Raw genomic sequence first — 24,699 nt, forward strand, 5'->3', positions numbered from 1 at the left:
AACACTGACCCCTCACCCTTGCCCCCTTACCTTGCCTGTCATTAACATGCACAGATCAGGGGGGCGCTGGAAGGAGGTCCAGCTCCAGTGGTAATAAAATGGTTTGCGGCACACGGTAGCACTGAACCGTCCTTGGACCGGCTTTCCGTAGGTGTACCTGTCAGCAACAGAGAGAAAATGAAGTGGGAGCATCAGTCAAAGGAGTCTGGGAAAAGGAACAGAATGACCAGATGGCAGTGATGCCAAAACACCTGATATGGATCCGGTGCTAGTCACTGGCATTGCCTTTTCTTTAGCCTCTACAACATAGTATTCAAATCAAATCAAGCTTTATTCGATTTTTGTAGAAGAAAAAAATCATAAAAGCATACATAGTTTTGCACATATAAATATGACATTTTGACACAATATTAAAATTAGTTGATTGGACAATCATAGTTACATAAAAACTAAGAACAAATGGTGCTACGTCATATCATTTTACATTATCTCGCTAAAATTGGTTTCCTACACTTGATTGTACTTTTTAAAAATAAAGCTATATCTCTTATAAAACATTCATTATCTAAAATCTGCAGTGCAATAAAAGCTGGACGGCATTGCTTCAGGCCCCATAGTTTTAAAATGGGTATAATCCATCTCCTTCTATTTGCAATGTAGAATTTGCAACATAAAACTACATGCATTGTAGTTTGCTGGGACACCTCATCTCACGGGCAACTGCACAATGTTTTAGGCCAGTCATTTGTTATTGGAAGACTTACCAAACGATGGAAAATGCTCAGTCTAAAGCGGGTCAGCTCAGTCTAAAGCGGGTCAGCTCAGTCTAAAGCGGGTCAGCTCAGTCTAAAGTGGGTCAATTACAGTATATTATTCAGATTGTGAGGGGTTATCGGAAGTGAGGGTAAGGATGGCGTAGCCTCACATAACATTGGATATGTAGATGTAAAGTATATGCTCACCCTTTTGGGTCATCTTGGCTTTCATGTCCTATATTAGCAACTCAACAGTACTCATTTTATTAACCTCAGCAGGATAAAAGGCTGGGTAGATCCACCAGAATTTTAACCTTTTCTATGAGCTCATACACATATTCCTCAAGGGGATGCATTAAGTCCCCTGACCCACCAGTCCTGGTGATGGACCAAGATGGAGCTCTGACTTCATGTGCAACATTCACCCAACAGAAATAGTAAAAAGATTTTTGTGGCTCAATGCAGCAGACATTTTTTAGTTGGCACACTCTACATACAATTAAAACAAAAAACCATCTTTTTTCTTGCATTTTGTAATGAGTAACCATCACCACTAGGTGGTACCCAAGGTCTTATTCTTTGCCTTGTGGAAGTGCCACTCCAGTACCCACCAGAAGAGGAAGAGATGAGGGATTCCATAGTACTAAACAGATTATGTCTAGTGTTCGATCAGTGTTCAAAGGGGACTCCGAATCCACTAGGTATAGCCTTGCAGAATGTTCTCTTTCTGAAGTTGGGGTTCTCTGGCTCAATGGGGTTGTAATCTGTAGTGCAACCCCATTTTTGATCCACATATGCAGACACAATAGCCACACCAACAGGTGTTCTATGACTCTGCTATTTCCACTTTTGAACCCCCGAGACAAAAGAGAAACAGAGCAGAAAAATCCTCTTGCCCCCCTCGCATAGGCATGTTAAGCTTAATCACAGGAAGTCAGGATTGCTCCCTCTTCATATAGTACAGCTGTCCAAAGCTCTCCCATCTTCCTGCTTCTCTTACAGTCCAGTTCCGGTTTACAAACTCTCGCCACCGATTTCAACCAACTACTAAGAACGGGCGGAGTGGGCCTGAGCCAGTTTATGCAGATCTCCCTCCTTGCCAAACGATAAAGTAGAAGAGCAAGCACTTCTGCCTTAGCGTTATACGCCAGTCCGGCTGAACGCTCCTTCCAAATAGGATCAAAAGGTGGCACACTATGAATTGACCTCCCATAATAGCTGAGATCACTCTCCGCAATACATCCCAAAAACACTTAGGGCATCATTTGGATGGCAGACGGACTTGGTCTTCCCCCCATTGTAACGGAAAACGGGACCGCCCGCCATATATGCGGCGGTCCCATGGGGGAGATTAGGATGCGCCCGCCACATTGGCGGGCGCATCACGCATTTTTAACATTGCTGCGGGCGGTGCTTTCAGCAGCACCCGCTGCAATGGTAAAAATGCATGGTGTGCATTTACATGCACAAAGTGGCAGGCACCGCGCGGTGCCTGTCGCATTGTGCATGCAAATGCAGGGGGGTACAATAGGTACTCCCCATGTGCACAACTCACCCCCCAACTACCTGGGGGCCGGCAACGGGCCCCCAATTGTGAAATCTGCATGCCTTTCCGTGGCAGCGTTGCCGCTACGGAAAGGCTGCTCTCCATCTGCAAACTAATATGGATGGCGGTGTCTAGCAGACACCACTACCATATTAAACCCTTTTCCATCCGGTCGACTCGTCGACTGGGCGGAAAAGCGGCGGACGTTCTTCACATCCGCCGGGGTCCCTCTCGCCATACTAATATGACAGGGGGAAATGGGTGGCGGACGGGGTAGGATGTAGGGCGGATCGCCACCACCATGCGGGCGGTGGCGATCCGCCCTACATCCTAATGGACCCCTTGATGCGGGGCAAGACATGAACATATGAATATTGTCTGCCTTTTCCTTACCACACCAATTGCAGCAGGGGAAGGACCTACAAAATATGGTGCACGTCTCTTGGGGTAGAGTATATTCTGTGTGAAGTTCAAAGGTGGTTCTTCATGAGCTGAGCTGATATAACTGTGGAGTAAAGGAGGCATAAAGAAGACTGACATATATCTTCTACCGGCTGAGATCCACCCCAGGCATGGACAAGGACCTGACATCTCTCATCATCGGCATTCACCAACTCCCTATACCAAATCGAAATTTCTTTATTGGCTTAGAGTCTTGTAACCTGTCCTCTGAACACACTCTCCCCTTACTGGCCCATCCATGACCATACCCCCAGGAAACCAGTTGCATGTACTTGTAACATGACAGAGTACCCTTGGTTTCTGCACTTAACACCACCCACAAAACTAGCCCAGTACCCTCCTGTAGCTGCCCCCAGCAATTAATGCCCACTTTATTCAGAGGGATGCTCAGTTTGTCCAACAAGAAATGAGGAGTACCTGGGGAGTTCCGAACTGGGACAACTCTGAGCAGTAATCAATTGCAAGGATTTTCCTCATACAATAACCAACTTCCAAGAAGGCCTGCAGTACTTTAAGCCAGATCTTCTTTAAGTACTTCTAGTCCCCGAACTTGTTCAGGATATCATCCTGCCCAATTGAGTTCAACAGCCCTGCATAGATTCTACACCTACCTAGAATTATCTGGGTTCACCAGGACCATTCTGCAGTTCTAAAATTGGAAGGAGAGGTAAAAAAGAAAAACGTCTGGCAATGCTACCCCGCTCTTAACAAACTTCCTTCTATTAATTAATTAATTATGTGCTTATATAGCGCTGGAATCACTCCCGAAGGGGTACCTCCGCGCTTCGACCGCTGCGAAACCCTTCCTGGCTTCCCTGAGAGATGGTCCCTTAATGGGTATCTCCAGGGTGAGACCAGGCATCCCCGGCGGTCTGGTGGGGCCGTTAGTGAAGATGTGGCAAGCTAGTGCTCAGAGTTGCCGAGTGTGATCGCTGATCAGAGTGGGCACCGCGGCGAGAGAATTATCGAGTCCGCTGACCCTGTGTCTTCCAACTAAGTCTAAGGCATTTAGAGGCCCGAATAAAGCTCTCTAGCCTCCCTTGTATCTTATCTAAGCTGTCCCCAGGAAAAGATAATGGGATGTTTTCAAACAAATAGTTCAGCTTGGGGAGGATCACCATTTTCACTAGAGGTTCCCCCTGAAAACCTATCTACTACTAGTGTGCGGACTAACTTATATTAGCCAGCCCGCCACCAAAGATTAGTTTTTGACCCCAAGGGGTGAGGGCCTTTGCTCTCAGGAGGTAACGAACAAAGCCTGCTTGAGCTTTAAAGAGCCAGCCACCTTTGGTATGCAAATCTGGCTTCTCTCACAGGCAGGGCCAGACTGGGAACTCAAAGCAGCCCTGGCAATTTTCTTGGACGAACCCCTAGGGGAAGCACTGCCTGGCCCCTGGAGGCTAGAAACGGTTGCTGCTTTTGTTACTGGGGGCTAATATTGCAGCACCACCGCAAAACTGGCCCCCAGTAACAATGTTCGCTCCACCCTCACCGCTGCAGAACTGGCACCCACCCTTCCAGTCCCCCAGGGAAACCCCCGATGCACAGTACAGCCAGTCTGGCCCTCATCGCAGGAGAGGATGCTGATCCTCTTTGTCCAGAGCCCCTTTAGCACCGGGACAGGTGGGAAAATTAGTAGTCAGATAGGCAAGCCCACCTGCAGGCTAGTACCACCCCTAAGGTGGGCTACCTGAAGTGGATACGACTTTTCAGAGTCTGCCATCTTGGTGATGGCAAACTTAGGAACTCTGGAACAAGGTTATACCCACTTCCCACGGTAAGTGGTCATACAGGGTGCATAGGCACCCCAGGGATCAGTAGCCCATTGGCTACTACTCTACACTCCCAAATGCCCCTCATGCTAGTATTTACAGGCATTCAGATCCTGCAAACCAAAAGAAGATGAAGGAGCGAAGAACCATGAAAGCAAGAACTAAAGACGAACCAACTGACTTTGTGCCAACCCTGCCGGCCTGTTCACCTATTCGACAATTGTGCCAAAGTCATTCTGGAAGCTACTGATCTTCCAAAGCCTGATAGGACTGCAAGCACTTCTCTAAAGACCCAGGAATTCGAGTGGAGCAGCGGATGTGCTTCCCTACATCCTGCAGGAACCCAAAGAAACCTGAGCTGACTTCAAGACTGCAAAAACCCAACACCAGCAAGCACAACTGCCCCCGTCACTTCCAAACCCGAGTTGAAGTTGGGCAATGGTACCAACGTGGTCCCCCAGCCCTCCAGAGGCAAAGCCCACCTTGGACTTGCCCACTGGGGACTCACTGACGCCAACTGCAGCCTCTGTCCGCATGGTCACTCTACAGCAACTGCTCCAAGGGACAAAAACCTGACACCTAAGGACATCTCTGCACCCGTTGCCTCTGGCCTTCGAGAAGATGACCAAAGGTATCCCCATGTCCCTTAAGATGGTTGGCTCATCTCGATTGGCCCCCTAGTCCAAACCTACAGCCTCATTTCACAAATACCGATCCCCATAGACTAACATTGGGCACCAGATGCTGTATTGGACCTCTGCCCCCGGCTGCCCTAGTGCCACCCAGTGTGGCCTTTTGGTGTTGCTTTGGACCTTGCCCCATACTCGCCTTAAGTCCAGAAGATTGGTCTCGTAAGTTGCTATACTCTAAATGTATGCCGTATTTGTTTTTCCTCCCATAGGATAACATTGCAACCTCTGAAAAATGCATGGTGTTGATACCTAAAAGTATTTCTCTTGCAAAATGTACTTACCTGATCGCATTGATTCTGGTGCCTAAATATATATATATATAAAGATATGTGTTATTTCTATAAATGGGCGTGGATCTCCTTATTGAGTCATGTGCATCATTTATTGACTGTGTATGTATTTGCAGATGTCTAACACTCCTCTTTGATAATCCTAACGCTGCTCAACCACACTTCCCCCAGAGGACCACCTTGGGATTGCCAGAGCAAGTCCCTGTCCACTCATAAGAGAATACCAGGACTCTTTGCAAAGTATATCTCTTTTTGGTGTACTGCATAAAGAGCGAATTTCTTACAGGGAGCAAAAGAATTGGTAACGTCACAACACACTATGTTTGCATAGTAAAAACCAGTGCACGCCCCTAGTAATGCATTTCAACATGCTAAAATCACTGCCAGCCAATGTTTTCATACCCTGGTGCTGGGGCTCTGTTTCTGTAATGCAAAGACGCATGCCATGTAGGAACTGACAAGTTAGCAACTTTTTGGCTTAGGAGTACACTCACAACAAATATTCAGTCTCAAACTGACTACCTCAGTTCCAGTGAAACATTTTCTAAAGTCAAAGCTGAAATTTGGCACATTCCAATGCAACGAGCAAAGAAGTTCAAAACACAGGTGCATACACAAAGTTACACAAAGAAACATGTTTCCCTTGCACCAAGGATCATACACAGGGACAGCTGGAATGGAACACAAAACTTTACTTCACCTCACCTGGCACACAACTGCATCTTCAAATAGTCATCTAAAATGCTGACGACTTTGGGAAGCTCTATTAGGACCTCAAACCTGGGCAAGACTGGAAGGGGTGAGAAAGAGGAGTTTGATCATTCAGAGTGAGTTTGTGTACATAAATATCATGGCACACAAAGCACATGCTCGTCAGCTTTCTCTAAATTGTAACATGGTGTAGCTGCATTAAAACATAATAAATAATAGCTTTCATCCTGCCAAAAACATTATAAAATTTAAATTTCATTTTCACTGTGCAACATGTAAATTCCAGAATCTCTTACATTTCGTGAAACCTCTGATAGGTTTCCAAATCATGATGTTTTTAAACATGTATGCACTAGTGCGGGACCCTGCCCCACCCCTCGACATATCTGCCTGATGCTGCCGCATTCTAAGACCTGCACAGACAGAAACATCTCATTCTCATGCATCAACATGCACACAGGTGAGGCACTATGCATCCCTTCGCATGTTCCTCTCCTGGCAATGTGCAGTGGAGCCATACAACAAACTAACTTAGTGATTGATCTAGAATAGGGTAGTAACAGAAAATCCTTACATTTTCGTATGAAATTATATATCCGGAGCAGAATTCATCACTGGAATTTCCTCCACCATAACCTTTCTATAGAGGAGGAAATTCTGTTGATGCATTTTACTCTAGATTAGGCACTTATTTCACAGATAGGAGAAATGTTCCCTTTCCTCCAAACGTGGGTTGTTCATGTCTGTAGGCAAACATGCTTTAGAAGGCCAACACAGCAAAGTCTACAAGGCCCCTTTCACTCGAACAATCTCAAAATACATGTCAAACATTTAACAAACAGAGAAAAATGAAAGCCGGACAAATCACACCTTCTCTTTCTGTCTAAATGGCAACTTCACAAACCAAATGTGAAGAAGAGGAAGATTCTATGGCATGCATACGGGTGGAGGTTAGAAGAACAAACGTGGCCTTTGTGAAGAGTTGGTCTAAGTTAGGAGCAGAATTGGAGGCAAAATTAGAAGGGCCAATTAGGTGCCTCTTTTACACATGTTATCTGGGCCCACACTTCAAGCCGTGAATAAGTCGTGTTTCACTTAATCCATTTCTTAAAGTTTGAAGAAACCCCAGGTGAATCCGATGATTCTCTTAAACTATTGGGCAATATTAAAACTGGCATATGCAGGCACATTTCTGGCAGCAGCAGTAATGAATGAATACACTTCCAATGGAAAACAGAGATAAACTGCGGTTCGGTCTCATTCACTAATCATTCCTCTAGACAGCACTCCATTCTCTTGTTTTGTGTTTGCCTATATTATTAGAGAAAAGGACTAACCACATGCCAATCAGTGTTGACCTCGCCCCAAAGTGGTATTTCGGAGCGAACGTCTAGACCGCCTCTTCTCTGAAGAGGAACACAAGTGACTGCAGACACGTTTCAGTCTTGTTAAGCTTCATCAGGAAGGTGAGCCCCCGTGGCACAAAAAGCAATGAATGAATATGCTTGACCAAACTGCCCTGATGGTCAGATTGCAAAACTACAGTTGCTAGACTAGTCTAGGTGACTTTTGCCTGAAAGATCCCAGGTTCTAATGTAGTCTCTATCTAGGCATCTAACCCTCTTGCTCTCGGGAACTGCCCAGTATAAGATTTACGAGTGAAGAATCTCTAATGGACTCTAATCTCATAATGGCACAATGAACCACTGGTGACAGGATCATTAGCTATTAAGAAATTGGTGATCTGTCACATTTTTGGCATGGTGCACCAGGTGATCTCCCAGCAGTCTGCTGTACGCTAATAGTTTCAAAGAAGACTTTCCCTTTGATCAACTTGATTTGGCCTTCTTGTTACTCTAAATCCAAATTAACCATAGACACGCTTAAGCAATCTCTGGAGTATTTGCCAAACAGCACAGTTTGCTTTAGCTTATGTAACAAAAATTACAATAATTTTGCTTCCGGGCATGCTTTGAAATGTCATTCTGTGTTGGAGTAATTCAGCTTCAGCTGTTGCAAGCCCACAGGAACTCAAGAAGCAACCTCATGGTATTTGGGTTAGTTTGGCCTATAGGGCAATCAGGCTGTGTCTGATGGGCTGGTCTGACTGGTCAGTGTGGGGGACTTTTTTTGGAATATTTGTGTGCTGGAATTATGGTCTGCTGGGCCAGTATTTACCTTTGATTTGCTTGATATTGAAACAAACATTGCCTGCAGAAAGCTCATATCCATGTAGTGTTCCATCCCTTGAAAACACTTATAAGGGCAAGTGTTTACAAGAACAAAACTGCCCCAATTTGCAAACATGAGCCACTTCTTTCAGCTTTCTAATTCACTAATGTGGCTACATTAATTTTGGTGCCCGGGTCTATTTTCTGTCCCAGTCCGACATGTGGTCTAAGAGTACGTTAATTTAACTTTACCAAGAAAATCACTTTGGTGTAGGACCTTTTATTGAGCACATTTTACTGCTCAAATGTCCAAACCAACACTTTCTGCCTGAATGCTCCATAATACGTTACCATATTCCTCCACTTGGAAACGATGCGTAGCTGCATCTCCCACACTAATAACGTAGGTCCCCTGAGGAGGCTCGCTTGACAGCGGGATGGACAGATCAACGATGCCATGCTTCGGAGCCACTTCCAGCCACTGACTAATGCGGTTACTGTTCGGGTCCTGAACAAACATACACATGAGGAGTTTAGGATGGGAGAAAACTAATGCAACATGTGATGCTCACAGACTTGTCCACAGGAAAAGGTGTTTAACATGCACACCATTTCTAATCCAAAAACTGCACACTCATATGTATAAACAAAAGATGAAATGCCTATGTAAGTATGTAATGAACTGTTCAAACAATAAAGAAGGAACGCAAGGATAATCAAGAGAAAAACAGTTGTCTATTTGAAGAATGCCAGGAGGTCAGGAAAATTATAACTGAAAAAATAAATATTGTTATTTAGCATGCAGGATGTAAGAAAAGTTCGGTCAACATTAAAAATGAAATTTGAAGGAAATATAACAGCAAGGGGGTATGCAATGAGGATAAGAGGAACCACGCAATGAACGCTGACAAAAAAAGACTATATTTGTAAATGTAATATTGAAAGACGCTAGCAGGATAGTTAGGAAGCTGCATAGAAAGAATAGCAGACAACCAAAAAAAGAAAAGGCGCAAAATCAAAGATTAGGAAAGACAATACTGAACCAAAAACAGGTGCTGGAACTAAATGATTAGAAAATGTTATTCAATAGATCAAAACTGAAAACAATGTGGATAAACCACACTTTAAAAAGAGGAAATAAAAATACATGGCTGCTAAAGAGGAGTGCAAAAGCTGATTATAAACATTCATACGAGATAAATATTAGTATAGAATTTCAAAAACAATATAGACCAGACCAAAAAGGAGAAGGTGTTATGAAGAATGCAATAGAGTGTATAGAAGAGAAAGCCATTGCCAAAGAACAATACAGCAAGAAGAAAAGGAGACCTTGAGTAAACCGAATATAACAATGCTGGAGATGTACAGCGATTCAGAACATTGCAAGAAATACAGAGAATATTAAGACGGGAGTGCCATGAGTAGTAGAGACCCAAATAATAACGAAAATATAACCATGAAACAAGAAACAACACTTGTCTTGCCCTAGCATTTAATTGTATCCCAATTTAAGAACACTATAAAATGTTTGATACTTGGAGAGTACCTTCATTGACATGTACATGTTTTGAAATAAGTATAATAAATGGTAACTTCTAAAGAGCTGATATTCTGAAGTTAGTCTTAAAAATATGCCTGGCAAAAATAAAGTCTTATTTCTAGTTCTATAGCATAAGTCATAGCAGTTCCTTCAGAATTTAATAAGTAATACTTCAAATACTTTTATGTCTCAAGAAATGCATACACATGCAAAAGGTGTCTATTGCCACAAGAAAATACATTTTTTAAAAGGGGCAATAACAAATTTGAGTGTAATTAATTTTATGGAAGTAAAATAATGACATTTTGAATGCTGATACAATGTCAGTTGCACCCAACAATGGTGCTTTGGGTAACACATGAAAGTGATTGCACAGTGCTTGTGAACAGTGCAAGTAAGAAAACAGAGGATTGCAAAAACTCAGAGTACATGTTGTTTGCTACTGGACTTTCAGTTATCAAATACGCTGGTTTGGACTTCTGTGGATTGAAGCAGCTCGGAGAGATCAATGCATCACTTGACTGCGCAGAGAAACCCAGTGCATCACTCTACTGCACGGGTACTCATAGTACGGCCCGCGGGCTGGCAGCGGCCGGGCAAGCCTTCCGTTGCGGCCCGCGGACCTTGAGACATCGTACCCGTGTTAAAAAAAAAAATCCAAGAGTGTCTGCAAACACTGCCGGTTGCAGAGACACTCTGAGAGACTCTTCTGCTCTGTGGTGCTGGGCGATTCATTCCAGGAGGCCAGAGTGGGGCTGCAGGGGCGCTAAGAGGTGAACAAAGCCCCATTCACATGTAAATGGTCTTTTTAAAGACCTGTGAAGTGCTCCGGTGGGGCTGTGCGCGCTGGGGAAGCTGGCTGGGGAAGCCGTCTCAGCCCGGTGACACGCAGGCAGGGTGAGATGACAGAGGGAGGTAGAGGGACAGAGGGAGAGGGAGAGGGAGAGGGAGGGAAAGGGAGACCGAGACATGGAGACAGAGAAAGGAAGACAGACAGAGGGAGGAGGGCGACAGAGGGAGAGAGACGGGGTGAGGGAAGGGAGTGAGGGAAGGGAGGGAGTGAGGGAAGGGAGGGAGTGAGGGAAGGGAGGGGAGTGAGGGTAGAGTGAGGGAGGGAGAGGGGGAAGAGGGGGAAGGGGAGTGAGGGAAGGAGAGTGAGGGTGAGGGTGGGAAGGAGAGGGAGGGAGAAGGAAGGAGAGGGAGGGAGAGGGAAGGAGAGAGAAGGAGACAGTCAGAGTGAGTGAGACAGTCAGAGTGAGTGAGACAGTGAGGGAGAGAGGCAGATAGAGATATATATATATGTGCCGGGTTTGGTAGCTCAGTGGACGAAGGCGTCCGCTGCAGGGACCTGTGTTCAACCTCATGGTAAGTTTTTTTTTGTTCCTCTAGCCCTGCACCCTCCCCCACTGACCCCGCCCCCACCGGTACGGCCCTCGGACACAAACCACACTGTAAATTTGGCCCCTGAGAGAAAGTTTGCGAGTACCCATGCTCTCCTGCATCGCGGCTTAGCACCTCGTCTATGGAACCGGCCCATCGCCGCCACTGCCTGGAAAAGATTGATGCATCTCTCGACTTGCGAGATCAGCATCGACGCGTCTCACAATACATCTTGTGTTGCAATCAGGAAAGGTACTTTGTTCACCGGGGCCAGCGTGGGTCCTGTAGTTGGCCTACTCTCCATCTAAGTTAGCCTGAACTTTGACTTTGCCCAGGTCCAGCACGACCCGATAACCCATTTTTGTGTTATTTGTTTCTAAGTGCTACACTACTTTCATTCTTCTGATATTCAATAACTCCACTTCTACACTTTGGATTTTTGTCATTTTCATCGTAAATTGTGATCTAATTTTCTAAATCTGTGTGGACTTTTTTTAGTGGTAATTTCATTGTGTTACTGTTTGCAAGTTGCACAACTACTTTACACATTGCCTCTTTATATAAGACTGACTGCTCTGTGCCAAGCTCTCAGAGGCTGAGCACAGGCTTTCTTTCAGTCTGTATCTAGCTTACCCTGACTGGGATCGCGGTTCTTGCTTAGACTAGGTGCATACCTCTGCCAACCACAAACACATTTAATAACAATGGTAGCCTAATTTCCATCAACATATCCCATTGCAAAATTCCAGAAGCTACATTGAACTTGGAACAGTAGTGGTATGGGTCATAAAAGTTTTTGAATTAGCCGTCTGAACATACTTTACCAGTTTGGTGAGCATGGGTAAGTTAGTATTAGACTGGTAATCACTTATCGTGTGAACGTCCTGATTCTGTTTCTTCAATAAGTTGAATATTAAGCCTCCCTTCAGAGATGACGGAACAGAGCATAAGGTGATGGAGTACAAACTTTTGTTCAACCCCACATTTATTTGGGAAGAGACATACTAGTGGTCTCCAACCACTATTTATTCCCTTTCAATGTAATTCTACCCTCAGCAGATTATCACATTGAGATGAACAAAGTCTGATGATATAACCCCTTTAATAAAACATAACTATCTCCTACTTCATGTACAGATCACTGGAATAAATGTCTTAAGTAATACCTAGGTACCTCAAAGAGAAAATGTCACTGCATGGAGGCTCAAAGTTCACAAGAAGTAAACCACAACACCTTCTCACCATTCCTCAACTAAACATTTCTATTTCGGAAACACTGATTCCATGATATGCACTCATACCTTGGAACCGTTTTACAGAAAAGAAAACAATCTGTGTTTACCACTGACTGGTGGCCATTAATAAAGCCCTGTTCAAAACCTACATTTTGAACAAACTATCCCTCTGGAATTAAAGTCTAGTAGATTCTCCTGCTTTTCGCTGTCTTTGTGGTTTCCCTCTTTTACAACTCCACTACCATTCAGATGTAAATCACTCCTCTATGAATGCGGTGAAGCCCACGCTATCCTATTACTACATACAGATACATGAATACAGGGCTTCTGTGGAAACAATTTCATTTTTTGTAATAAAAAGTGGGTTTAGAGTCTCCAACCTTTTCTGCTGTGAGAGCTACTTCTGATCCGAGAACATCATTGTGAGCTACTGAATACTAAACAACTTGTACAGTGTTACCAGGCCCCCCCATTCCCAGCTTCATTTATTTTAAGCTTCTTGTCCGTAGAGCCAGATACTATGGTTTGAACAAAATACTTTGATTATGGGCACTATGAAAGGGCTGGCATGTGTGTCAGGGAGAGTGTGGCCTTTGGGGATGTATGAGCATGTGTGTTCATGAATGGGATATATTTGTATGGGTGACTGAGAGTCGACGTCATATGTACTTGTGGCACAGGACATACCTTTCACCACATGCAGCCCTGTTACATGTGTAACACAAACATACAATAATTTTTTTTATGGAAGAAATTTAAAGTGCAGAAAAATGTTCTGCATAAATGTTCATAATATGGAACATTTTTCTGCACTTTAAATTTCACTCATTTAAAAAACATTGCTGTATTTTTTAGTTATACTTATGGCACAGTGTCTACTGGCCACTGGGAGTAAGGGGGTTGCTGTTTATAAATGCACTTTGAAATTAGAAAAAATTAAAATGAAGAGTTTATTTAATCATTAAGGTAACCTTCCATTTTCATTTTCTCGCATTAAAAAGCATTCAGAAACATAATTTTGTTCACAGCTCCAATAATGAGTTGACAAGGACTTTTAATCAAGAGTTAAATACCTCAGTGCTTGAGTTGTTCACCTCTGTGCCCCAGCCTGGATCATACAACTGACGGAGCACTGCTATCAGACCCTGCTATCTGCATCCTGATGATAATAATGTAAAATAAACCTAGCCTTCCTTCAACTTTAAAAGGATAATATGACCCTGTGCTTATTTAAAAATGAACTCAAGGCTGTGAGCTACTCTGAAGGTGACTGGGAGCTACGGATAGCTCACGATCCACTGGTTGGAGACACCTGTCCCGTCCTTGATTTAATTGCTCAGGCATTGATGCTTTTTTTAAATGCGTTGATAAAGTGAGTCCACGAAGGGGCCTGCTACTCTGAAAGATCATGAATTATGACAAAAGGACACTTTTCCGTAGCTGGATGAATCCATAGGACCAGATTCACAAAGATTTTATCAAAAAACATGTACTCCTTACAAATAGTCAGAAGTTAGGTAAATTGGCAAGAATGCAGATTGTGTATGAATATCTCCTACCAACATAGGTAAATGTGCAGGCACAAATTATACATTGTATACCTTTGTGAATCAGACCCATGATATTCAATGACCTAAGTCTTTCTTGTACCAATGTATTGTTTATTGCACTAACATCATACCCACAAATAGCACATTCATTTTGTGAAATAGGCATAGGGATTGAAGATATGTTCTTTTTTAGGTCTTGCTACAGACAAATTTAGCTTAGCATCACGGACCTATTGTTTCCAATACATTGCATATACTTAGAATAGAATTTGGGACAGCCCCTTGCTCATGATTGAGTGGCTTTGTTGTTTTTTTTAGGTCTCTGAACTTGATTTGATAGCTTTCTTCCCTATGCATGGATTTGTCTCATGCAGGAGCATATCAGACGCGTAGTATTCTCGCTGGATGAGTTTTTCCTTTTCGACTTGAGGGGGTATTTTGTTTCTTTCCCTTTCAGCACTCCATGAGAGTGCATGGTTTTCCTTGGTCTCTCCCTCTTCTGTTTGTCCTGCCTGCCTCTCGTCTTTAGCTCTCTCCTTCCCCCTCAAGCCATATTACTTCCACGTTCAGCTTTTGTTTCGTTTCAAAATGCTTTATTCGGTTTGTACAAGTACAACCATATAGCAACATACATAAATACAATTTCAGATTCACATTTATGTAGGTTTAAAAATAATGAAACGATTTAAATTATATCGATATCTGTACAACAAACCCATTTTCGTTATGTTGTTATACAAAACATATCTCATTTAAATACAAAGGCTATATAGTCACTATAAACATTGTAACAGCAACTATTATAGTAAAAAAAACAACAACAAAAAAAAAAGTTTGTGCAAAAATGCTAATATAAAGTGCAGAATACCAATCCTATCGTATACATATGGTACTTTCGGCAGGTGCAAATATGCAATATAAAGTGCATAGCAAATAAATACATATGTAAACAGTTTAACTCAGGCGGTAAATTACACATAGAGTAGTACACATTGATATCATAAAAATCATAATATAATTGATTTCCTTGATGACATACATTTTAAAATGTAGGTGGCCACATAATAACACACGTCTGGAGTAGCTAGATTAAACATCAGTTGCATCGCGGCTCTTGTATTGCACATATTATGATTGAGAAACAGTTGCTTCAAGTAAAACTTTCTAAAACCGGTGTAAAAATTGCAGAATAGTAAAAAGTGGCAAGTACTCTGTTTGGATTTTCCATCGCATGGACACAAACATGTCCCAGGTTTTTTAGCAATAGGAAATGACACTAGATGGTGAACTATTCCAAGCCTCAAGCGCGCAAGAACAAAACGATGGGAATTAATACTAACAAATATAAGATAAGAGGATAGACCTGTACTAAGATTATATTCCATATATAAATTAAACGTGCTTTGCATTGCAGACTTGTTCATTCTAGTCCCTTTTACATGGACCAGGTAAGTGGATTTAAGGTCACGCTTTGTTAAAATTGACTCTGTTAAAATATCTTTAAAAATGTCCTGGGAAAAGAGGGTCTTGTACCAAAATTGTATGTGTTTGAGCCGGGGAATATTGGAGTGACGATCAAGTTTGATACAATCCACAATCACTTCCTTAGTGAACCTTGTTTCATCCTTGGCCCATATAGATCGCCATAGGGACAGGGGACGCAATGCAATCAAATCTGTAACGTAATTAAGGCCAAGCTCTCTGTGTGTAATCTCGCTAGAGGCCGCAGCGGGGAGGCATAATAATCGTTATAAGTTCTTGTTCTCCTCCCTCTGGATGGACAGTGCAATTTGGGGATTATGACCCCATATCCCTGCTCCATACAGGGCAGAGGCCATACACCTTGAATTGTAGATGGAAATCATCTCACGAATTCTACGACCCCCGAGTTTTGATGCAAATCTGAAAATACAATTTACATTTCTAATCATTTTCAGATTCACACATGATTGTTCACTGGCCCATCTCCCATCTCCTGAAAAGGTGATGCCTAAATAACAAAAATTCCGAACGGCCTCAAGTTTTTCCCCATCTAGAAAGAATGCCTTATTTTTCCTCATTTTCTTTCCACAGGTCATAGTCATCGTCTTACCTTTGTTAATTTTAAGCTTTCTACCCTGGATAAAAATATAAAACCTATCAATTAACTTTTGCAGTCCTTTCGCGGTCCTGGAAATCAGGACCACGTCATCCGCGTATAAAAGGACAGGTATTTGCTTTCCATTAATTATCGGGGCATCGGCATTGGATTCACGTAAAAAATGATCAACATGATTAATAAAAAGGGAGAATAAAAGTGGGGCTAGCACACACCCTTGTCGGATTCCTCTTCCAATTTTAAACAAGGGGGTACATTCGCCATCTGTACCAAATCTAACCTTACTTGAAAGATTACTATACATTCTGGCCAGAAGGTGAATGATTTCTACGGGTGCTCCCATGGCAAGAAGTATTGGCCAGAGCAGTGCGTGTTCCACTAGATCGAATGCGGAACTTAAATCGGCAAAGCACATAAACAGATTCCCTTCCTTGGCTTTCGTGTACTTGCCGATAATAAGTTCCAGGTTCACGCACTGCTCCATAGTTCCTAGGCCCCTTCGAAACCCATACTGGATAGGTGAGAGGATATTGTTGTCTTCTACCCAGGTTTCTAATCTCACCAGGAGAACACGACTCAAGATCTTTAACGACGAGTCTAAAAGTGAAATTGGGCGATAATTTCGTGCTTCTGCCCTGGAACCCTTTTTAAAAAGTGGTACTATGATTGATTGTCCCCATGAGTTCGGTAACTTATCTTCAATTGCAGCATTAAAATAACGGGTCAGAATGGGGGCCCATAGGGTGATCTCAAATTTATAAAAATCCACGGGAACCCCATCGGGCCCAGGGGCTTTTCCCCCCTTGCTGTTCTCAATTGCCTCAATCACCTCACTCAATGTCACAGTAAACAATATTTTCTCCCATTTAAAACAATTAGCAATGTCAGTAGTTATAGTTAAAACATCAGGGTTAAAATCGGAAGTATAATCAGAAGTAAAATCAGAATTAAAAATCCCAGTAAAATGTGCTATCCAGGCCCGGCAACTGACGTGCGAAGTTAGTTCTGGTATGTTATCGTTCTTCAGAAACGGGCCATTAACAGTTTCCCAAAAAAGTTTATGATCTTTTGTATCTGCAGCCAGGTCTAGTTTTGCCCATGCCTCATCCTGCAATTCCTTCTTCCTAGTTGAAAGTGCAGTTTTATAGTTGAGCCGCTCCTCCCTGATTTTACTTGCATCTCTTGGTTTGGCGTCTAATGATTTTTTTAGCTTTTTTAGTGACTGGGCACAATGTTCATCAAACCACACAGCCTTGACCTTCCTTGGTTTCCTATTACTATGTAACAAAGATGTCTCAATCATTTTTGTAATGTTTAGAAAATTGGATAACAGGGTTCGCGGGCATGTATTAAAAGACAGATAACTAATTGTGTTTTTTTCAACCCCCCTGTTTTTCTTTTTGTTTAGGGTACATAGTTGTATATTTTGTATATATTGTAATAACTAGTTTCAATTACTGTATATAGTCTGGTCACCTCCCCTTCTTTGTGATTCAATATCTTGTCCTTCGTTAAAAATCATATAATTTATTGTTGATAAAAAGATTGTAAAAAACAGGTTAATAAATGGTCTCCTGTTTTGAAGTAGCGTTTGCTTAATTCGTCCCTTAGTACCTCTTGTTCTACTTCTTCATCTATGTGATGCTCCTTGCCCAGGTATGGGAGGGTAATTTGGGCAGAACCCCTGTTCATTGCGTTGTATTAAAAGACAGACAGTACTCAACCTCACTGCTACATTTTCGAATTACATTGGCTACAAAATGAGTTGGGTCAACTTTTATCCATTTCACCCTCATCCCATTTGGTCTTTCAGCCGCGATATCATGGATTGGTTGACTATAGACATTCCTTTTGGGCCCCCATCCCAATAGATCCACACTTACGCTATTGTGATCACTTACTGATTGTTCGATTACCCACACATTAGAGTAAACTACGCAACAAGATATCATAATGTGGTCAATAAATGATTGACTGTTTCTTCCATGGAATGTTGGGCACATAACATTATTTTTGTTTTTGTTACATTCTAAGAGGTCCAGGTCATATTTGGCTAAGAGGTTGTTTAATGTGCTGCCATAGTTGTTATGTGGGAAATGGTTATATACACTAGTATCCATTCCTAAGTACTCCTCCCTGTGGCCACAGGCCCCCTTAAGAGCATAATTGCATGTTTTAATATTAAAGTCTCCTACCCATAGGATTGCGGCTGGTTTAGGTGTTCTTGATAGAGTCACATCAATGGCCCGCTCTATGTCAAAAATAATCTTTCCCCCGTTTGGGCCCCACAATGTTATTGTAGAAATTTACAACTATTAAATCTCTGCATTTATTATGGGCCATGCGCAAAACGGAGGCATGCTCCTCAACTATTACATGATGGCTAACACTAAACTCCGTCAATGCGGTAGATACCAAGGTCACTAATCCTCCCTTGGCTCTGCCAGCCTGGGATGCCACCGCCTTCACATTAAAGGAGGTGTATCCTTCGACATGTATTTCATCCGTGTGCCAGGTTTCTTGCAGACAGATTATATCGAAGCCCTGTTTGATGAAGTCATCCCAGATGGGAGTAGTTACCTTAGAGGCTATCCCTGCTATGTTCCAGGTGATGGCCCTTAGGTTCTCTTCTAAGTTTACATATGATGGGTCGATGATAGTTGTAGTTAAAGGTGTTAAAGGTGTTAACGGGATTTCCAATTGGTTATCACCAGTGCATATAATTACATCTGTCAGGGTTGGATCATTTAAGTTTGCTAAGGCAGTGACCATCGACCCGGGGGCCTCAGAGTCAGATGGCTTAACAACATGAGTACCCCCTAGTCAATCATTCTCATCTAGAGAGTTAAATATCTGGAACCTGTTAGCTGTTGGAACTGCATATTGATCATAAACGCCAATACCTGGCCCAGATACATTTGGGTTATTAAAATAATTAGGGTTTGGTGTTCTGATTAGGTTCGGTAGTTGCTGTGGTACATGATGGATGCCATAATCATAAGTAATCCTTGGGTGCTCAACTGGTTGTACTGGTACCTGCTGTACAGGCAGGTGAGGCATTTGTGTTGCTCTGGGATGTTTGAAATTCTGCACAGGAATTTTAAATCCCACCTGGTTCCTATAAAAGTAGTCCAGGGGAAACAAGGTGGTATTATAATCATTATCTGATGGGATCGGGGCATTCAAAATAGAGTCCCTTGCCCATTCAGTGGTCTTATAATTTATGATTACACAATCCCCACTTATTTCCTTTTTACTAGGTCCCACCCACCCTACCCTTTGAGTTGAGAGGATTTGACTTGCCCCTCTTAGGGGGAATCCGCAATTGTGGGCAAGCCAATACAGAACTTTGTTTTTCAATGTATCGGCATTTTCAAATTGAGAGGGTTTAAGTTTCGGGACATTGGCAAGAATTGCCACAAATGGTCTACTTTCTGGCGGGAGATTGATCACAGCGGGTATAGTATTATTATAGTACCTACTTGCTGTAGGGTTCCCGTTTGCTGACACATAACCCGTTGCCTCACTTCCTCTTGCCCCATTGGGCCCTCTATTAGCATTATCAGAACTATTGGTTTTAGAGTGGCCGAGCTTGCCTGTGACTGCCACGGAGGCCCCATTTCTAGTGGGTATACCTGGTATTTTTGTTGTGTTGCTAGTGGTCGAATTGTCCTCGTTCCTCAGGGGTGCGTGCAAAGAACTTGGTATGACTTGTGTACCCAGATGTTCGAGGATTTCTAACTTGGCGAGGCCCAATTTCTCCAAGTTTTCCACTTTTTTACAGATCAACTCCAATTTGTCAGTTAGGGGGGCAATAAGGAGATTCATGGCATCCCTAAAGTGACACATTAAGGACTCCCCGTTAAGAGCAGTTGGGTTAAAGTTATCCCTTAGTCCTACATTTAATCTTGGCTGTGGTGGTGACGGCTCGCCACCGTTCGCCTGATCTAATAATTGTGATGCTACCTTCTTTTTCCTGCCCCTTAGTTTCACATACACACTACTTGGGGCCAATAATTTCCTATTGCGTGTGCGTCTAGGTCTACGGTGGACAGAGCCATGGTCGGTCGTGCTGTCTGCATGACTGTTGTTAAGTTGGTCGGCTGAAGGAATGAAATCTTCGGTATCACAAGGTATTAATACCGCACTGGCATTGAGCGCATTACTCAGCCCCAAGGCCCCAACCGATGTATCGTTGGGTATCAAGTTAGGAGTTAGATACAGTCGACTTTCCCTGTCTTTAAACACCGCAGGGTCTGTGGGATGGCCTTCCACTTGAATTAACTCAGCCCCAGGGAGACCTGTATAAGATTGCATTAATATAGAATCATTTGAAAGTGATGTTACATTTATATTATTTGTATTGTCTACAGTGAGATCTTCGGTTTGTGATGACTGTAAAATTACGCAATCACTGGGTGGTAAAGATAAACGTCTCTCGGTATTTTCAATGGCGTTAGCTACTACCACAATTGTCTGTTGTAGCATGCGGTCAATTGCAGTTAAAGATGGTAGCGGAGTTTTTACTTTAGCAGTGTTCTTTGTAACCGAGCGTGTATGAATTGGTGTTTTTTTAACCATAGTCTTATCCTTGGGTTTAGGCTCCATATCCGCTGTTGACAGAGGATTGTTATCGGTTGGTTACAAGAGTGAATATTGGCACGCAGTACAATCGACCAGGAATTGTGGCCCAGCCCAGGCTCCTTGGGCCTCTGAGGGCCACAGAGGGCCCGCCCTTTGCCCGGGCTTAGCCCCGCGCGCGGTCCCGCGACGCGGGAAGACCAGCCCCTTTTACTGTGCCTCCGGGCGCTAAGCCTCAACGCGACTTCCGGGCCAGTCGCGGAGGCTTCTGGGGGCTGTAGTCTCTACTCCCCCGCTCTGTGGCAGGCCCGGTGTTCGAGGGCTGCGGCGGGGAGAGGAGACAGCTGGCACAGCTGGGAACAGGCGGCAACTCCCGTCGGCAAGGCTGACGTCCCTCGAATCCCCAGGCAAGGCAGAACCAGGTCGGGACCCCAGGCGAGGCAGAATCAGGTCGGGACCCCAGGCGGCGTGCAGATGGGCTCACGCACAGTACCTTGCCACAATGACAGCTTTTGTTTATCTAGCACCTAAGTCACCATGCTCTGTTTACTATCCTTCTCCTGCACCCCCAATCATCTGTTGCTCACTGATGTCCCCATTCTCGTTCCATGCACAGATGCTCCACCAGCATGTCAACAAGCATGGTGTCTCTGGGAATGGAAATATCTATCAGTTCTGCAGTTTGCGGACCTGGTGATTCTGTGCCCACAGACAACCGGAATTGGGTGTGGGGAATTCCATTTGCGTGAACTTCCACAGCTCAGAATAAGGGGATTACTGTAACGGTGGAGAGAGATGCACGATATTATGAGTTCCACCAAAGGATTAGCGCCTGGATACCCTTTTGATTGACCAGCTACGCTTTATAAATCCTGATTGATTGATTGATTGAAATCTAGGTTATACAACTGTAGCTTTTATCCATCTCCAACCACTGTAACACCCCTGAAACCCAATTCCTAACCAAAGAAGATAGCAACATTATGGTATAAGACCCACAATCCAGCTCTCCATCCACTGGCCATTCCTTGCGTCTACCTGCCAGAAAGAGTCACCGGACTCATTAATTCAACTAACCATCACAACGGAATCCCTTTGTCATCAATAGTGCTTTACGGCAAATCAGTTGGCAGCTAGGCACTGCCAAACTCCACAAATGCAGCATAACAAAAAAAATACAAATGCTGTAAAAAGCAAACAAGACATACCAAACATAATAAATCCAACAGGAGGTGAACAACTAAAAAGACATGATAGACAAAGCAGACATCTTAAAAGTGCTTACCTGGATTTGCACGAGTGAGTACTGAAAGAGAACAGAGGAGATTGTTAGAAAGAAGACAGTTAAATAGCCATGTTACTTTCCTAATTCAAGAGATGTCCTTGTATGAAGTAAAATCGGTGCACAAACTACTGAGCCCTCAACATGGCGCTTATCTCACTTACAAGCTAAAATAGATTTGAAGCCTGACAAATTATCAGAGTGAAATACATCCTTCCTAAGCCACCATACTAAGGAAATTCGCTAACCATAGAAATATTAACAAATAATGCCAGTAAGCCAATTATATCTAAGAAAACTTAAATGTAGCCATGTGGAAAATGCTATTTAAAAACACGGTCATTTTCTGTATTTGTTGTGTTTTAGAGGTAGATTGAGAGAGAGTTGTACAAAAAGAATAGAGAAATGGACCGTTGTTTGAGGATCAGAGTGTCGTAGGCTCTATGTCTGCTCAAAGTATGCAACTAGACATTACCAGCGGGCTTCATACATTTGTTTTCAGTTTGTTCACACTCCATAGAAGTATGAACCAAGGTAATAAGATTAGTTGCACTAATCTCTTGAGTTTTTCTAATCATTCAGAAGTTCTCACTGGCTATTGGAAAGGTGTTTCTAGGCAGACACCCATCTGACACATTTAATTGGCTCTTCTTTGCCCACGAAGAGCATCACATTGCTCAGCTCAGCATTACTTACCGGCTTGTTCTCCGCAATAAAGTCCTCATTCAGAGTCACAATGCGAAACTTCACTGTGAAGGCAAGAAGTGAGCGTTAATGGGTGGCTTTTGGGTAAGAGAACCCCCACACCTTGAGATCAGTTCAAGTGTGTCTCACCGCACATCTCTCAAAGTGGTTGAGGAACATGACTTATTAGTTTAGCTGGAGGTTGGAGCAGCCACACAATACTGTACTTAAGGCCCAATGCACTGAGCTTTTGCCCATTAATACATTTGTCTTAATTACTGAAAAAACATTGTGAATTGGACTCCAAGTAAAGCATCCACTTTCTCTTTTTCACTGCCACACCGTGTTAAGTTTCATTGATTGTCCATAATCATACAAGTGTATTAACCTCAACTTTCCACTTCTTTCATCATGGTTTCAACCAAGTTTTTCTACACAAGTTACTTCCCATCTTCCTCATCTTGTCTCTCATTTTCCCTCCAATGATTCCTTCAATCATTGCCTGGCCCTTTATTTCCTCCCTGAACATCATGATCCCTTCAATGTCTATTTCTTCTGATTGTTTTTTCCTTCACTGTTGGTATCACTTGTTTTTTGACTCATGTTTCAGTACTACTTTTTAGTCATCCTTCCTTTTGCACTTTTCATCTTTCAAAAGTTCTGAGTTTGCAATTTTCCTCACAATCGCTCCATTCCATTCTCTCTTTCCTTCGCTTATATCGCTACACTGTGTGAGCTTCGAATGGGTTGAGAGCTTGAACTCCTCAAAACTCCCAACCAAGTTCTGTCTGGAAGTCAGAAGGGAGAATATATCTGAGGGGTACCTGTCTGTCCCGGCTTGTACACGGCCTTGTCGGTCTGCACAAATGTCCCACTTTTGACAGTCCTCAAAAGCACCTTCTTCTTGTTTTCCAGTGTGTGGCCCTCAGACTCAACAGAAATGCCCACTTGCCCAACCTCCTCGGAGCCACCAGCGGGGAGCGGCACCTGTATGGGAACAGAACCATATCACACATGAAAGGTTTCACTGCACATCCTATCAGGGTATCATTGACAGGGGCTACCCATCACCAAATGCAAGAAAGGCAGCATCATTTAATAACTTTGTCAAGTAGTATATTTCTTTTAGTCCAGCAGAATGTTGCTGCTGAACCAAAATAATACTGGAAACATTTCTAGAATTATCCATACTATCTCTGTTTTATTAAAAAATACATTCTCAATTGCCTGTTTTAAAGAAGTCTGAAAATCTGTATTTTGAGAAATGTATTATGAATGCAATTTAAAAAAGCAATTATAATCATTTGATCCTAGTAGTAGCTGTGAACTTTTTAAAATGTTCTGCATACTTGTTAAACATTATGCATGGAAAAGTACTGAACGTGTTCAAAAGTGTAAACTTACTCAAAAGCTCAGTTTGTGAATCAGACCCTATGTGTTTTCTTCCTTACAATTCTACACGCAGAAAGTTATTTGCGGAAAAACCTGAAGGTGTGGTAATTACAGCAAAGCCTAGAAACCTGATTTGGAAACAAACCGATGTCACATGGTATTTCAAGAGGCAATACCACATCAGGTACAAACTCATACCACCTAGTGCAGTTTTTGTTGTGAGCTGTGTTTACCATCACCAAAATAAGGATTTGCGCAGAACTCAAAAAAGCTGCACTCTGTATAAACACAATCTTGCTTCTTCAGTAAATCTAGTTGCGGTACTAAAGCAACAGTTTGCCGTATGAGGCGAAATGTGAACCCTTAAAAGTTGTATTAATATAATAATTAAAATGATGAGGATAGATTGTGATTGTTTTTATGTAGTGCTTCAAACTGCACTTTTTACTATTTGAATAATAATTGCCACAATGTTATTTTTTCTCAATTTATAAACCTCTGAAGGGTGAAATGCTGAGCTGGCTCTACCAAGATAAAACTGCACAGCCTGCAGATCAG

At 42.8% G+C, this 24,699-nt stretch overlaps 1 protein-coding gene across 1 annotated transcript in view; it reads right to left on the reverse strand.

Annotated features, from left to right (window-relative positions):
- LOC144768019 (alpha-2-macroglobulin-like protein 1) overlaps positions 1–24,699 on the reverse strand; it is a 325,643-nt gene that overhangs the window by 247,915 nt on the left and 53,029 nt on the right. Inside the window, 6 exon segments of the mRNA XM_078651415.1 lie at positions 31–157; positions 6,223–6,307; positions 8,751–8,907; positions 22,069–22,089; positions 22,762–22,814; positions 23,574–23,736. Of these exon segments, the coding sequence (XP_078507541.1) occupies positions 31–157; positions 6,223–6,307; positions 8,751–8,907; positions 22,069–22,089; positions 22,762–22,814; positions 23,574–23,736 (606 nt within the window).

The sequence above is a fragment of the Lissotriton helveticus genome, chromosome 7 (assembly GCF_964261635.1).
Source record: "Lissotriton helveticus chromosome 7, aLisHel1.1, whole genome shotgun sequence".
In the NCBI taxonomy this organism is placed as follows: Eukaryota; Metazoa; Chordata; class Amphibia; order Caudata; family Salamandridae; genus Lissotriton; species Lissotriton helveticus.